General features: G+C 50.0%; 1 protein-coding gene and 1 long non-coding RNA gene across 2 annotated transcripts in view; one reads left to right on the top strand and one right to left on the bottom strand.

Moving 5' to 3' along the window:
- Nucleotides 1-14,090, bottom strand: part of LOC129841026 (lipopolysaccharide-responsive and beige-like anchor protein) — a 329,530-nt gene that overhangs the window by 45,599 nt on the left and 269,841 nt on the right. The window contains exons 49-50 of the mRNA XM_055909138.1: nt 12,112-12,131; nt 1,363-1,389 (exon numbers count right to left, since the gene is read on the bottom strand). Of these exons, the coding sequence (XP_055765113.1) occupies nt 1,363-1,389; nt 12,112-12,131 (47 nt within the window). The remainder of the gene's footprint in view (nt 1-1,362; nt 1,390-12,111; nt 12,132-14,090) is intronic.
- On the top strand, nt 24-471 carry LOC129841029 (uncharacterized). The gene is made up of 2 exons (XR_008757272.1): nt 24-94; nt 191-471. It is a non-coding gene; the product is annotated as an uncharacterized LOC129841029 (long non-coding RNA).

Raw genomic sequence — 14,090 nt, 5'->3', positions numbered from 1 at the left:
GTGAGAGAGGAGATGAGATTTGGAGTAGAGATTTGGAGATTGAGAGAGAAAAATTTGATTGTGATATAGTGTGGGTTGTGTATCAGAAAGTGTGGTATGTAATGTTGTTGTTGGTAGCAGTTTTTCTATGTCCTGTGTTTGTGAGTGTTTGTGAAATCATTAATAATTACTCTGTTTCATTTGTTCCCAGGGGGGAAGGAGAAGGCACTTTGGGAGTGCTTAGGCAAGAGGCCCGCGGGCATACATATACCCGTAGTATATTTACTGTCTAGGCACACTAGGTAAGACCTGGGCGGACCACCCCCTGTATTTTGGTTAGGGCACCAGACGGTGCTAAGTTAGGTAAGTTAAGTGGGTAGGCAGGTTAGATAGGAGAGGGGGAACTTTGATATTTACTTTCTTTGCTTTGGTTCCGTCCAGCCCCTTTTCCCCATATTACCGTGTAAGAAAATAAATTCTAATAACGGTAAATTCTGCTTTTGTGTCATCCTTACTCGCACCTACAGTCCATACCTCTTGAACTTCAGAGAGTTGAGTTGTAGCAGGGAGTTGCGTTCCCTCTTCTCAGAGGCGTGCGTAACAACTAGAGAGAGCCAGAAGCCTTGTGTAGACTAGAGAGAGCCAGAAGCCTTGTGTAGACTAGAGAGAGCCAGAATTGTTGTGTAGACTAGAGCCAGAATTGTTGTGTAGACTAGAGAGCCAGAAGTGTTGTGTAGACTAGAGAGAGCCAGAAGTGTTGTGTAGACTAGAGAGAGCCAGAAGTGTTGTGTAGACTAGAGAGAGCCAGAAGTGTTGTGTAGACTAGAGAGAGCCAGAAGTGTTGTGTAGACTAGAGAGAGACAGAAGTGTTGTGTAGACTAGAGAGAGCCAGAAGTGTTGTGTAGACTAGAGAGAGCCAGAAGTGTTGTGTAGACTAGAGAGAGCCAGAAGTGTTGTGTAGACTAGAGAGAGCCAGAAGTGTTGTGTAGACTAGAGAGAGCCAGAAGTGTTGTGTAGACTAGAGAGAGCCAGAAGTGTTGTGTAGACTAGAGAGAGCCAGAAGTGTTGTGTAGACTAGAGAGAGCCAGAAGTGTTATGTAGACTAGAGAGAGCCAGAAGTGTTGTGTAGACTAGAGAGAGCCAGAAGTGTTGTGTAGACTAGAGAGAGCCAGAAGTGTTGTATAGACTAGAGAGAGCCAGAAGTGTTGTGTAGACTAGAGAGAGCCAGAAGTGTTGTGTAGACTAGAGAGAGCCAGAAGTGTTGTGTAGACTACAGAGAGCCAGAAGTGTTGTGTAGACTACAGAGAGCCAGAAGTGTTGTGTAGACTACAGAGAGCCAGAAGTGTTGTGTAGACTACAGAGAGCCAGAAGTGTTGTGTAGACTACAGAGAGCCAGAAGTGTTGTGTACACTACAGAGAGCCAGAAGTGTTGTGTAGACTACAGAGAGCCAGAAGTGTTGTGTAGACTACAGAGAGCCAGAAGTGTTGTGTAGACTACAGAGAGCCAGAAGTGTTGTGTAGACTACAGAGAGCCAGAAGTGTTGTGTAGACTACAGAGAGCCAGAAGTGTTGTGTAGACTAGAGAGAGACAGAAGTGTTGTGTAGACTAGAGAGAGACAGAAGTGTTGTGTAGACTAGAGAGAGACAGAAGTGTTGTGTAGACTAGAGAGAGACAGAAGTGTTGTGTAGACTAGAGAGAGACAGAAGTGTTGTGTAGACTAGAGAGAGACAGAAGTGTTGTGTAGACTAGAGAGAGACAGAAGTGTTGTGTAGACTAGAGAGAGACAGAAGTGTTGTGTAGACTAGAGAGAGACAGAAGTGTTGTGTAGACTAGAGAGAGCCAGAAGTGTTGTGTAGACTAGAGAGAGCCAGAAGTGTTGTGTAGACTAGAGAGAGACAGAAGTGTTGTGTAGACTAGAGAGAGACAGAAGTGTTGTGTAGACTACAGAGAGACAGAAGTGTTGTGTAGACTAGAGAGCCAGAAGTGTTGTGTAGACTAGAGAGAGCCAGAAGTGTTGTGTAGACTAGAGAGAGCCAGAAGTGTTGTGTAGACTAGAGAGAGCCAGAAGTGTTGTGTAGACTAGAGAGAGCCAGAAGTGTTGTGTAGACTAGAGAGAGACAGAAGTGTTGTGTAGACTAGAGAGAGCCAGAAGTGTTGTGTAGACTAGAGAGAGACAGAAGTGTTGTGTAGACTAGAGAGAGCCAGAAGTGTTGTGTAGACTAGAGAGAGCCAGAAGTGTTGTGTAGACTAGAGAGACAGATTCCTGAGGAGAGATCCAGATCCACTAAGGGAGATCCAGCAGGCAGCAGGGTTATTGATGGGCCAATTAGCAGCCACTGTCTGTTTCATCCTGTTCCACCGGGAATCCTCTAATAATTAATGAATAATTTAGCATGCCTTTATGTAAATGCCTGGCAGGGGGTGGATGGCACCGAAATATCACTACACTACTGTTATCAGGAGGTTTCTATCATCAACTGCTGTGTATCGTCAAAGGTTTAGAGATTCCTTTGTTGCCTAGTCATGTGTAAAGCTTCAAATGCCAGACATTTCACATTTTATAGTGGTGAATTATTACCAATAATATATATATTTTTAAATCTGGCTCTAAATGACACAAAACGTTCTATTAATAGATTTCTGGGGGGAGAAAAGCGGGATGTCATTTCCCCCGGCTCTCATTTTAAAGTTCCTCTGTCTGGGTTGTAATGTTGGTTCCAATGAAAACACAGGATTGGGTAACAGTGACGGCACGCCATGCTCACGTTTCCTCTAGGGCTGTCTGATGTTACAGAGAGGGGAGCGGGGCTACCTTCATATACACAGGGGCGACCTGTGAGTGTGTGTGTGTGTGTGTGTGTGTGTGTTCGGGGGTGACCTGCTCTGACCAAAAAACCCTTGACTAATAGTGTGTTGAGACTGTGTTACGGTCCGGATCGGGTCAGCCAATAGCTGCCAGACTTCCTGGGCTGCTGAGCTGGGCCGTGTGTGAGCCACTCACAGCTTCCTGCCCCATGGAATTGTGGGAGCTCTGGGATATGACTGCAGCCTTCCAGTTGACAGACGTCCAAAGGGAGAGACTAGGTTCAGCCGCCGTTCGATCCTTAACTCTCCCAAATGAATTTAATCATTTTGAAAAATGATTAAATGATAAAAACATAACATTTACCAAAGACATGTAACAGATAGCAAAGTAACAATGTCGAGGCTCTATCATCTTTCCCATTAGCGACAGACACATTTCTTCCTACCTACAGTCCAGAATAGGCTAATAGTGGTAAAACTAGGACAGTGGGACTGACCACCAACCAGTGACATGCAAGTAACTGCCAAAATAATGGAAACACTTGAGCAAATGAGCGCAGGTGCTTCCAAACAGGTGTGGTTTCTGAGTTAATTTCAGCAATTAACATCCCATCATGCTTAGGGTCATGTATAAAAATGCCCAGTTGCCTGTTATTTTGGCTACCATGTATAGAAGAAGAGATCTCAGTGACTTTGAAAGAGGGTCTCAAAGGACCATAGAGGGTTTAAAGGGTATGTGTGTGTGTTTGGTTTGACTATCCTTAATTGAACCTTTATTTAACTAGGCAAGTCAGTTAAGAACAAATGCGGCCTACCCCGGCAAAACCCTAACCCGGACAACGCTGGGCCAATTGTGCGCCGCCCTATGGGACTCCCAATCACGGCCGGTTGTGATACAGCCCGAAGGCGAAGGGTCTGTAGTGACGCCTGTAGCACTGAGATGCAGTGCCTTAGACCGCTGCGCCACTCGGGTTATAGGGTTAGGTTTAGGGAAAATATTCATTTGAATGGTAATCAAGTGTTTGGTCCCCACATGGATAGTAAAACAAACGTATGTGTATGTGTGTCTCAGTCACCAGAACTCAAAACCAAATAAACACGTGTGAGATTCTGGAGCGGTGCCTAAGAGAGTGTTTTCCACCACCTTCAACAAAACACCGAATTATGGAAATTCTTGTGGAAGAATGGTGTCACATCCCTCCAATAGAGTTCCAGACACTTGTAGAATCTATGCCAAGGTGCATTGAAGCTGTTCTAGCTTGTGGTGCCCAACACCCTATTAAGACACTTTATGCTGGTGTTTCCTTTATTCTGGCAGTTACGTGTACATTGTCCATACATTGAACTTTATAGGGGTGGATTTCACTGCTCTTAATGGGGTGCCACTGAACGCTTTCCTCTTCCTTACCAGGCCCTAAAAAACCTTTTTAACCTTTTTAAGGACTTAAGGAAACATGTCTGTAAGAATGTTAAAATGTCACTTAACAAATCAATCCACCCATTTGCATGTGTGTGATCGAACACACATGTCCAGTGCAGGCAGAGTGACAGCCCTATTGATTACAACTAGATTAGGGCGGACATTCATCAGGCTTATGTCCTCCTACACTCCTCAGAAACTATCTACTCACAACACAATGGGCTGAGTCAAATCAGATACCCACACTGTATATAAACAGAATATTCAACTGCTCAGATCCCAGCTAAACCCCCCCCCCCCTTCCAGATCCCAGCTAAGAACCCCCCCCCCCCCTTCCAGATCCCAGCTAAGAACCCCCCCCCCCCCCTTCAGATCCCAGCTAAGAACCCCCCCCTTCCAGATCCCAGCTAAGAACCCCCCCCCTTCAGATCCCAGCTAAGAACCCCCCCCCCCTTCCAGATCCCAGCTAAGAACCCCCCCCCCTTCCAGATCCCAGCTAAGAACCCCCTCTTCCAGATCCCAGCTAAGAACCTTCCACCCCCCCCCCCTTCCAGATCCCAGCTAAGAACCCCACACCCCCCCTTCCAGATCCCAGCTAAGAACCCCCCCCACCCTCCAGATCCCAGCTAAGAACGCCCCCTCCATTCCAGATTCCAGCTAAGAACCCCCCCCCCTTCCAGATCCCAGCTAAGAACCCCCCCTTCCAGATCCCAGCTAAGAACACCCCCCTTCCAGATCCCAGCTAAGAACACCCCCCCTTCCAGATCCCAGCTAAGAACACCCCCCCTTCCAGATCCCAGCTAAGAACCCCCCCCCTTCCACATCCCAGCTAAGAACCCCCCCCCCCTTCCAGATCCCAGCCAAGAACCCCCCCCTTCCAGATCCCAGCCAAGAACCCCCCCCTTCCAGATCCCAGCCAAGAACCCCCCCCTTCCAGAACCCAGCCAAGAACCCCCCCCTTCCAGAACCCAGCCAAGAACCCCCCCCTTCCAGATCCCAGCTAAGAACCCCCCCCCCCCTTCCAGATCCCAGCTAAGAACCCCCCCCCTTCCAGATCCCAGCTAAGAACCCCCCCCCTTCCAGATCCCAGCCAAGAACCCCCCCCTTCCAGATCCCAGCCAAGAACCCCCCCCCTTCCAGATCCCAGCCAAGAACCCCCCCCTTCCAGATCCCAGCTAAGAACCCCCCCCCCTTCCAGATCCCAGCTAAGAACCCCCCCCTTCCAGATCCCAGCTAAGAACCCCCCCCCCTTCCAGATCCCAGCTAAGAACCCCCCCCCCCCTTCCAGATCCCAGCTAAGAACCCCCCCCCCCTTCCAGATCCCAGCTAAGAACCCCCCCCCCCCCTTCCAGATCCCAGCTAAGAACCCCCCCCCCCCTTCCAGATCCCAGCTAAGAACCCCCCCCCCCTTCCAGATCCCAGCTAAGAACCCCCCCCCCTTCCAGTTCCCAGCTAAGAACCCCCCCCTTCCAGTTCCCAGCCAAGAACCCCCCCCTTCCAGATCCCAGCTAAGAACCCCCCCCCCCCCCTCCAGATCCCAGCTAAGAACCCCCCCCTTCCAGATCCCAGCTAAGAACCCCCCCCCCTTCCAGATCCCAGCTAAGAACCCCCCCTTCCAGATCCCAGCTAAGAACCCCCCCCCCTTCCAGATCCCAGCTAAGAAACCCCCCCCCCCCCTTCCAGATCCCAGCTAAGAACCCCCCCCCCCTTCCAGTTCCCAGCCAAGAACCCCCCCCTTCCAGTTCCCAGCCAAGAACCCCCCCCTTCCAGATCCCAGCTAAGAAACCCCCCCCCCCCCCCCCCCCCTCCAGATCCCAGCTAAGAACCCCCCCCTTCCAGATCCCAGCTAAGAACCCCCCCCCTTCCAGATCCCAGCTAAGAACCCCCCCCTTCCAGATCCCAGCTAAGAACCCCCCCCCCCTTCCAGATCCCAGCTAAGAAACACTACCAGATCAAACAATCAGTCCACAACTTACAGAAATCCCCATGATACCCATATAATATTTCCACCCCCAACCTCAAAAGTTCCAAAAGAATAATAACTCTCGCTCTCCCTCCGTCTCCCCTCCCTCCCCCTCCCCTCCTCCCCAGGCATCTCCTGCTCCCTTTCATCTGGGGTTTGGTTTTGCTGCGTTTGACGGGTGTCTTATTAAAGGACCTATTAGCTCGCCGTAGCCGAGGAGCCCGACGTCAGTTTGCAGCAGGTATGTGAATAAAGGAAATGGAATGTCAGCTTCCACGGCTGCTGCCTCCTCCTTGGCTCTCGTTCCTTACGTCATGCCCCAGTTCCCCTCTCCCGTCCTGGGGGCCCAGGCTCTGAGCTATGTCTCTGTGGCCCCTCATTGGGAAAACTCCCACACACAGACAGGCACGCGCCCCCGTGCACACACACACACACCTTTTACCTCTGTCTCTCCCTCGCTCCTCAATCACGCAGCTTACAACCCTGAGACTTCTGGGTACAGGTCATCAGGCAGACACACACACTGTAATGCTGCGCTGAGTGGAACCTGACACAGAGACACACACACACACACGTCTCGCTGGTCTAAGTGGAACCCGAGACGAGACAGCAGGGTGAATATCCTGCTCGGCCGGTGACGAGAAGCAGAGTGAGCTGTGATTGTGTAAAATCTCCCCAAAACAAACATGTCACAGAGTATTTGGGGGGACCTGGAGGGAGGCCTGGCATATACTGTACTGTAGACTGTGGGTCGAGTCTAAAGTGCTATGTATGATTCATGGTAAAGAGCAGACAGTGGGAAAGTGCTATGGTTCTGATTCAATTAACCAATGCAATAAAGCTTTGACATGCCCCACACAGACGTCAACTCTGGGACACACCAATTGTGCGTGACAGCCTACTTCATCAGTTCCCAACTTCCATATGAAAAACGACTAGTGCCCTCTAAAAGACGGCGAAATCCACAGAAGTGGGTCTGACGAAGATTAACGCAAGACTACCTGGGACTACCCAACTGTGTTTCAGTTTCACAAACAAACACACCATCCCAAACACACCCAACCAATCACAGCTCCAGACTGAGGGTCAAACTAAGCAGGAAGAACGGGTGATGAGTGAAGCGGTTCATCATCAGACCTATAGCTCCCTTTCCGAGACGAGCTTATTCACCTAGAATAAGGCTAACAAGCTAACACACGCATCACCACTGTTCGCATCTACAGTAAGTATGTGAGTAACAGATGAATAAAAGCTCTGGGGACAGACATACATGTACAGTACCATTAGTTGGAGTTAGTGGCAGAACGTATTGGATGGGGAATTGTTTGGATAGCTGTTGGGAGAGACAGAGAATTGAGAATGAGGCTGTCTCAAATGACTGTGGAGCAGACTGGAGTGTTTAGTTAGGGAGTCTGACAGTCATCTTCCGTGTCCACTCCGAGTGCTCTCTTTCTGGGTAACGTAGTTGACGTGATTGGATTACGGATTGAAGTTGCTTAGATGATTAAAATACACTGCTCAAAAAAATAAAGGGAACACTAAAAAAACACATCCTAGATCTGAATGAATGAAATATCCTTATTAAATACTTTTTTCTTTACATAGTTGAATGTGCTGACAACAAAATCACACAAAAATTATCAATGGAAATCAAATTTATCAACCCATGGAGGTCTGGATTTGGAGTCACACTCAAAATTAAAGTGGAAAACCACACTACAGGCTGATCCAACTTTGATGTAATGTCCTTAAAATAAGTCAAAATGAGGCTCAGTAGTGTGTGTGGCCTCCACGTGCCTGTATGACCTCCCTACAACGCCTGGGCATGCTCTTGATGAGGTGGCGGATGGTCTCCTGAGGGATCTCCTCCCAGACCTGGACTAAAGCATCTGCCAACTCCTGGACAGACTGTGGTGCAACGTGGCGTTGGTGGATGGAGCGAGACATGATGTCCCAGATGTGCTCAATTGGATTCAGGTCTGGGGAACGGGCGGGCCAGTCCATAGCATCAATGCCTTCCTCTTGCAGGAACTGCTGACACACTCCAGCCACATTAGGTCTAGCATTGTCTTGCATTAGGAGGAACCCAGGGCCAACCGCACCAGCATATGGTCTCACAAGGGGTCTGAGGATCTCATCTCGGTACCTAATGGCAGTCAGGCTACCTCTGGCGAGCACATGGAGGGCTGTGCGGCCCCCCAAAGAAATGCCACCCCACACCATGACTGACCCACCGCCAAACCGGTCATGCTGGAGGATGTTGCAGGCAGCAGAACGCTCTCCACGGTGTCTCCAGACTCTGTCACGTCTGTCACATGTGCTCAGTGTGAACCTGCTTTCATCTGTGAAGAGCACAGGGCACCAGTAGCGAATTTGCCAATCTTGGTGTTCTCTGGCAAATGCCAAACGTCCTGCACGGTGTTGGGCTGTAAGCACAACCCCCACCTGTGGACGTCGGGCCCTCATACCACCCTCATGGAGTCTGTTTCTGACCGTTTGAGCAGACACATGCACATTTGTGGCCTGCTGGAGGTCATTTTGCAGGGCTCTAGCAGTGCTCCTCCTTGCACAAAGGCGGAGGTAGCGGTCCTGCTGCTGGGTTGTTGCCCTCCTACGGCCTCCTCCACGTCTCCTGATGTACTGGCCTGTCTCCTGGTAGCGCCTCCATGCTCTGGACACTACGCTGACAGACACAGCAAACCTTCTTGCCACAGCTCGCATTGATGTGCCATCCTGGATAAGCTGCACTACCTGAGCCACTTGTGTGGGTTGTAGACCGTCTCATGCTACCACTAGAGTGAGAGCATTCAAAAGTGACCAAAACATCAGCCAGGAAGCATAGGAACTGAGAAGTGGTCTGTGGTCACCACCTGCAGAACCACTCCTTTATTGGGGTGTCTTGCTAATTGCCTATAATTTCCACCTTTTGTCTATTTCATTTGCACAACAGCATGTGAAATTTATTGTCAATCAGTGTTGCTTCCTAAGTGGACAGTTTGATTTCACAGAAGTGTGATTGACTTGGAGTTACATTGTGTTGTTTAAGTGTTCCCTTTATTTTTTTGAGCAGTGTATATTATGGAGGTGACTAACTTGTACTCTAAACCCCCTTTATTTTTGCCGGAGAGGTTCATTCATTCAGGTGAGGGACACGTGAGCGAGCGGACCACTTAATAATAATAAATATATATTTAATAAAGAGAGGAGCACTTACTGTACTGTTAGTATGCGTTTTGGTGGTGGAGGTATAAATAGGAAACGACGTCACACGGACATCTAAAGTGCTGGATACTTATTTTTTTATCAGTAAACGGTTAAAAGAGAATCCGTACACTCCAACTAACAAATCGGGAAAAGTATGTTATTTGGGCCTTCCCAAAAACAGAAGCCCCAGGCTAGATTTGAAGTTCTACCTAAATCTAAAGCCTCTTGAGCTGGGATAGCTTTTACACTTCTCCCCTGATGTAAATGGTTGGGACTCCTACAGGACGTGCCATTGAATAGACTAAAGGATAGAGAGAGTAAAGAGAGCCGACTGTATGAACGGAAGAACCACTACCGGATGTCCGTTACCGGCAAACAGCTGTGTTCACTTCACATGGAAAATAAACCTCTAAGTTAAATATATAGAGAGAGACTAGACTTCCAGGGTACATAACCAATTATCAATGCTATCAATATCTTTACACAGTGAATAAAATAAACATGGAACAGTAAAATTTGATCCAGTAGAGATTGGGACACTGGAAGAATAAAAGAATCAGAATTATGACCGATTTAAGATTGTCATGCAGATTTCATATGGAATTATTATTGTTTGAGGATCTCTCAGTTGAATTTCCTCCATCGAATCTCACTGTAGATCACTAGCGGTTTATCATGTGCAACTAGAGATATTACATGACTTTTGTTAAGCTGTTCCAGTGTTAATCAAGTTGTGATGACCTTCCACATCAGGCAGGAAGGTGGTTTGTGATGAGAAAACGAGATGAGAGCATAGTAAGTAGTGTGAATAGAGACGACTGGGGGATTGATGTCTGTAGAGGAGGAAGGGGAGCTGATATTGGGGGGTCATTGAGCCCTGTGTGATGGATGACCTAAACTTGACGTCCTTGTCAAATGCCACGTCTTTGAAATGCAGACCTGAGTGTAGATGAGGGTCAGTGTGCGTGTAGTGTGTGTGGGGGGGGGGGGGGGGGGGGACATTAATTCCTGCATGCTTGACTGGACACCTAGGCTAGGGACGGAGCGGGGTAAAGATGCCACCTGTCCCACAATCCACCTCAAACACCCAGAGAGATCGAGAGAGAGGAAGAGATGGAACATTAGTGAGGGTAAGGAGGGAGACGGGGAGGGAGAGAGGGAAAAAGCGAAGAGAAAGAAAGCTTCTGCAAAAACTGCAGTGCTGCAGAAAAGCCTCCTGCCAGGCCATGCATGGGCCGAGAGAGAGGAAGGGAGAGAGATAGAAGGGAGAGAGAGAAGGGAGACAGAGAGAGAGAGAGAGATGATGGGAGAGAGAGAGAGAGATGATGGGAGAGAGAGAGGGTGAAGGGAGAGAGAGAGGGGAAGGGAGATGATGGGAGAGAGAGAGATAGAGGATGGGAGAGAGAGAGGAAGCAAGAGGGAGAGAGACAGCATTAGCGAGTGAGTGTGTCAGCGGCCATAGATCATGCCATTTCTCAGGCTCCCTCAGCCTCCTCCATTACATCACTGAAGAGGAGGAGGAGAGAGCAGGAGGAGGAGGAGGAGGGGTTAGAGCTTGTAAAACACAGAGCACACAGTAAACATGTCTGCCCTTGCATATGACAATACCCCTTCAGAGAGCGCTGGCTGACGTTGACCAGACGCTGTAGCTCGTTCCCACCCTGCCGCAGGCCCTGTACTGTTATACTGTAGCCTCACAGACTCCCATGCCGGTTGGATGGATCAGCGCTAAGCTAGGCTAACGCTACGTTAGGCAAACTCGGTGCTCTCACTCATTAACTCAGGAACTATGCTGTTAGCAGTATTAGCGGCTAACCTCACCTCTCACAGCGGTCCCTCTGGGGGTCCTGGGAGAGAGAGAGGGAGTGAGCATTACAGGTGTCCCCGTGCTGGTACCTGCCTGATTGTATTGGGAGAGAGAGTTGTGAGGATGAGAGGCGAATGTAAACATGGGTGAACTTTGACTCCGTGTAGCCGGTGGTCATGCCAGAGGAGCAGAGCAGCCTGGTAGGGTGGCGTGTGGGAAACGCTCGCACACACACACACACCGTCCCTTCCTTCTGACACTTCCCACAGCCCTGATGACACCTCTGTGTAGGGGGGAGCGCTATAAATCCGCCAGGGACACGATACGATCAGCAAAGCAAACATCCCTTCAAAATGTCTAATGGGAAGAAAAAAAACAGTCTGACACACAGCTCAACTCAAGCACACCAAAACACCCCCCAATCTACCCCTCTCTTTCACATGCTCATAGACTTCAACCATTTAGGATAATGGTCTTGTCCCATATGTTGACACACTTTGCGTGAGGGGCTGTCAGCATATTGAGTTGACAGACCTCAGTGCTTGGACAGAGAAGGACAGTGAGTAGGGTGGGTAACGTTATGGGGTCTCAGTGAGTAACACCATGTGGGTCAAGTTAAAGTGGCTCGTCTCTCAGCACGGCCAGGCCCATGCTTTTGAGGTTGGCTCACTGATCCCGGCTGGCTGGCGTAGTAGGCTCACAGCCAACCGCCGGCGTACGAGAGCGTGATGCTCCCAACAAACAAACGGTGTGTGTGTGTGTCCATTACTGTACTTCACACTAAAGGACCAGCTGCCGTCAACAGGGAAACCACAGAGAAGACGATCGTCTCGTCTGTCCCAGTTACCTGCGGGGAGTGTTCCTGTAGGCTGTCGGACTGCCTGAGAGATATTTGACACTTCCAGAGGGACTAGGAGAAGCCGTGGTGGGACTGTAACAGACCTGTGTTCAACTCTGTCTCGCTCAGCTTCTGTTCCATCAGTCAACTGGTTTGACCCACCAAGCAGCTTCTGAGTGGGGTCTCCCCCCTCTACATTTCTCTCTCTCTGGGTGGTTTAGTGGATGGTCCTGTCACTCCTGCTGGGCAGAATCTTTATAAAGAGGTCTGAGCATCGTGTTCTTATGGCCTGTCAGCAGAGTTACAAGAGGTTAGATGAGTGAGAGGAGCCACACTGAAGGAGTACAATAAACTGAAGGGGAAATATGTATTCATCATGTTCAAATATTCATCCTATTATCTATCAGATCAGGACATAGTTCACTTCCAGGTTGGGCATGTTTGTGAATAGTAGAACCAGTAGTAACCAGTAGGAACCAGTAGCCCCTGTGGCTGGTTAAGCCAAAGTACATGATCTCCTGCTATTGTCCTAATCATAAACAGATCAGAGAGAGAGAGAGAGAGAGAGAGAGAGAGAGAGAAAGAGAGAAAGAGAGAGAGAGAAAGAGAGAGAGAGAGAGAAAGAGGGACAGAGGGTATTTGTCATATATTGTGGAATGCTGGTGAAACATGACAGTGAGCAGAGACGTCTAGTTATCTGGCGAGGGGGGATCAAGTTCTTAACCTCTCCCCTGACCCTGTGGTAAAATCAACAATCGCCCCTAATCTCTGTGTCACGCAACATCAAGACCAGAGTAAAGTGTGTGTGTGTATGTATCTTATTTAACCAGGCAAGTCAGTTAAGAACAAACTCTTATTTACAATGACGGCCTACCCCGGCCGATACTGGGACAATTGTGCGCCGCCCTATGGGTCTCCCAATCACGGCTGGTTGTGATACAGCCTGGATTCAAACCAGGCTGTCTGTAGTGACGCCTCTATTACTGAGAGGCAGTGCCTTAGACCGCTGCGCCACTCGGGAGCCCTGTGTGTATGTGCGTGTGTGTGTGTGTGTGTGTGGTTAAGGCAAAGACATGGTCTCTCCACCGTGGGCCTGTTTACAATCCCAGTAATCCTGGGTACATCCCAAACCTATGTATTTACAATGAGGGTAATGAATCTTGGAGCTGTATAAGCCAGGGTCAATCAAGGAGCCGTGTTTAGGGGAACCAGAGGGGTGGAGGGGTGGAATTAAGAGGGGTGTAGAGGGGTGGTGGTGGTGGGTTTGGGGTGTAGAGGGGTGGTGGTGGTGGGTTGTGGTGTAGAGGGGTGGTGGTGGAGGGTTGTGGTGTAGATGGGTGGTGGTGGAGGGTTGTGGTGTAGATGGGTGGTGGTGGAGGGTTGTGGTGTAGATGGGTGTAGAGGGGTGGTGGTGGAGGGGTGTAGAGGGGTGTAGAGGTGTGGTGGTGGAGGGGTGTAGAGGGGTATAGAGGGGTGGTGGTGGAGGGGTGTAGAGGGGTGGTGGTGGAGGGGTATAGAGGGGTGTAGAGGGGTGGTGGTGGAGGGGTGGTGGTGGAGGGGTGGTGGTGGAGGGGTGTAGAGGGGTGGTGGTGGAGGGGTGTAGAGGGGTGGTGGTGGAGGGGTGTAGAGGGGTGGTGGTGGAGGGGTGTAGAGGGGTGGTGGTGGAGGGGTGTAGAGGGGTGGTGGTGGAGGGGTGTAGAGGGGTGGTGGTGGAGGGGTGTAGAGGGGTGGTGGTGGAGGGGTGTAGAGGGGTGGTGGTGGAGGGGTGTAGAGTGGTGGAGGGGTGTAGAGGGGAGGTGGTGGAGGGGTGTAGAGGGGTGGTGGTGGAGGGGTGTAGAGGGGTGGTGGTGGAGGGGTGTAGAGGGGTGGTGGTGGAGGGGTGGTGGAGGGGTGTAGAGGGGTGGTGGTGGAGGGGTGTAGAGGGGTGGTGGTGGAGGGGTGTAGAGGGGTGGTGGTGGAGGGGTGTAGAGTGGTGGAGGGGTGTAGAGGGGAGTTAGGCTGAGGAATGTAGGGGTGTTCAGACAAAGGCATGCAGCAGTAATACTGTGTGGTTGGTTGGTTACTGCAGAATAC

The sequence above is a fragment of the Salvelinus fontinalis genome, chromosome 42 (genome assembly GCF_029448725.1).
Source record: "Salvelinus fontinalis isolate EN_2023a chromosome 42, ASM2944872v1, whole genome shotgun sequence".
Taxonomy (NCBI): Eukaryota; Metazoa; Chordata; class Actinopteri; order Salmoniformes; family Salmonidae; genus Salvelinus; species Salvelinus fontinalis.
This window is presented reverse-complemented; position numbering and strand designations above follow the sequence as displayed.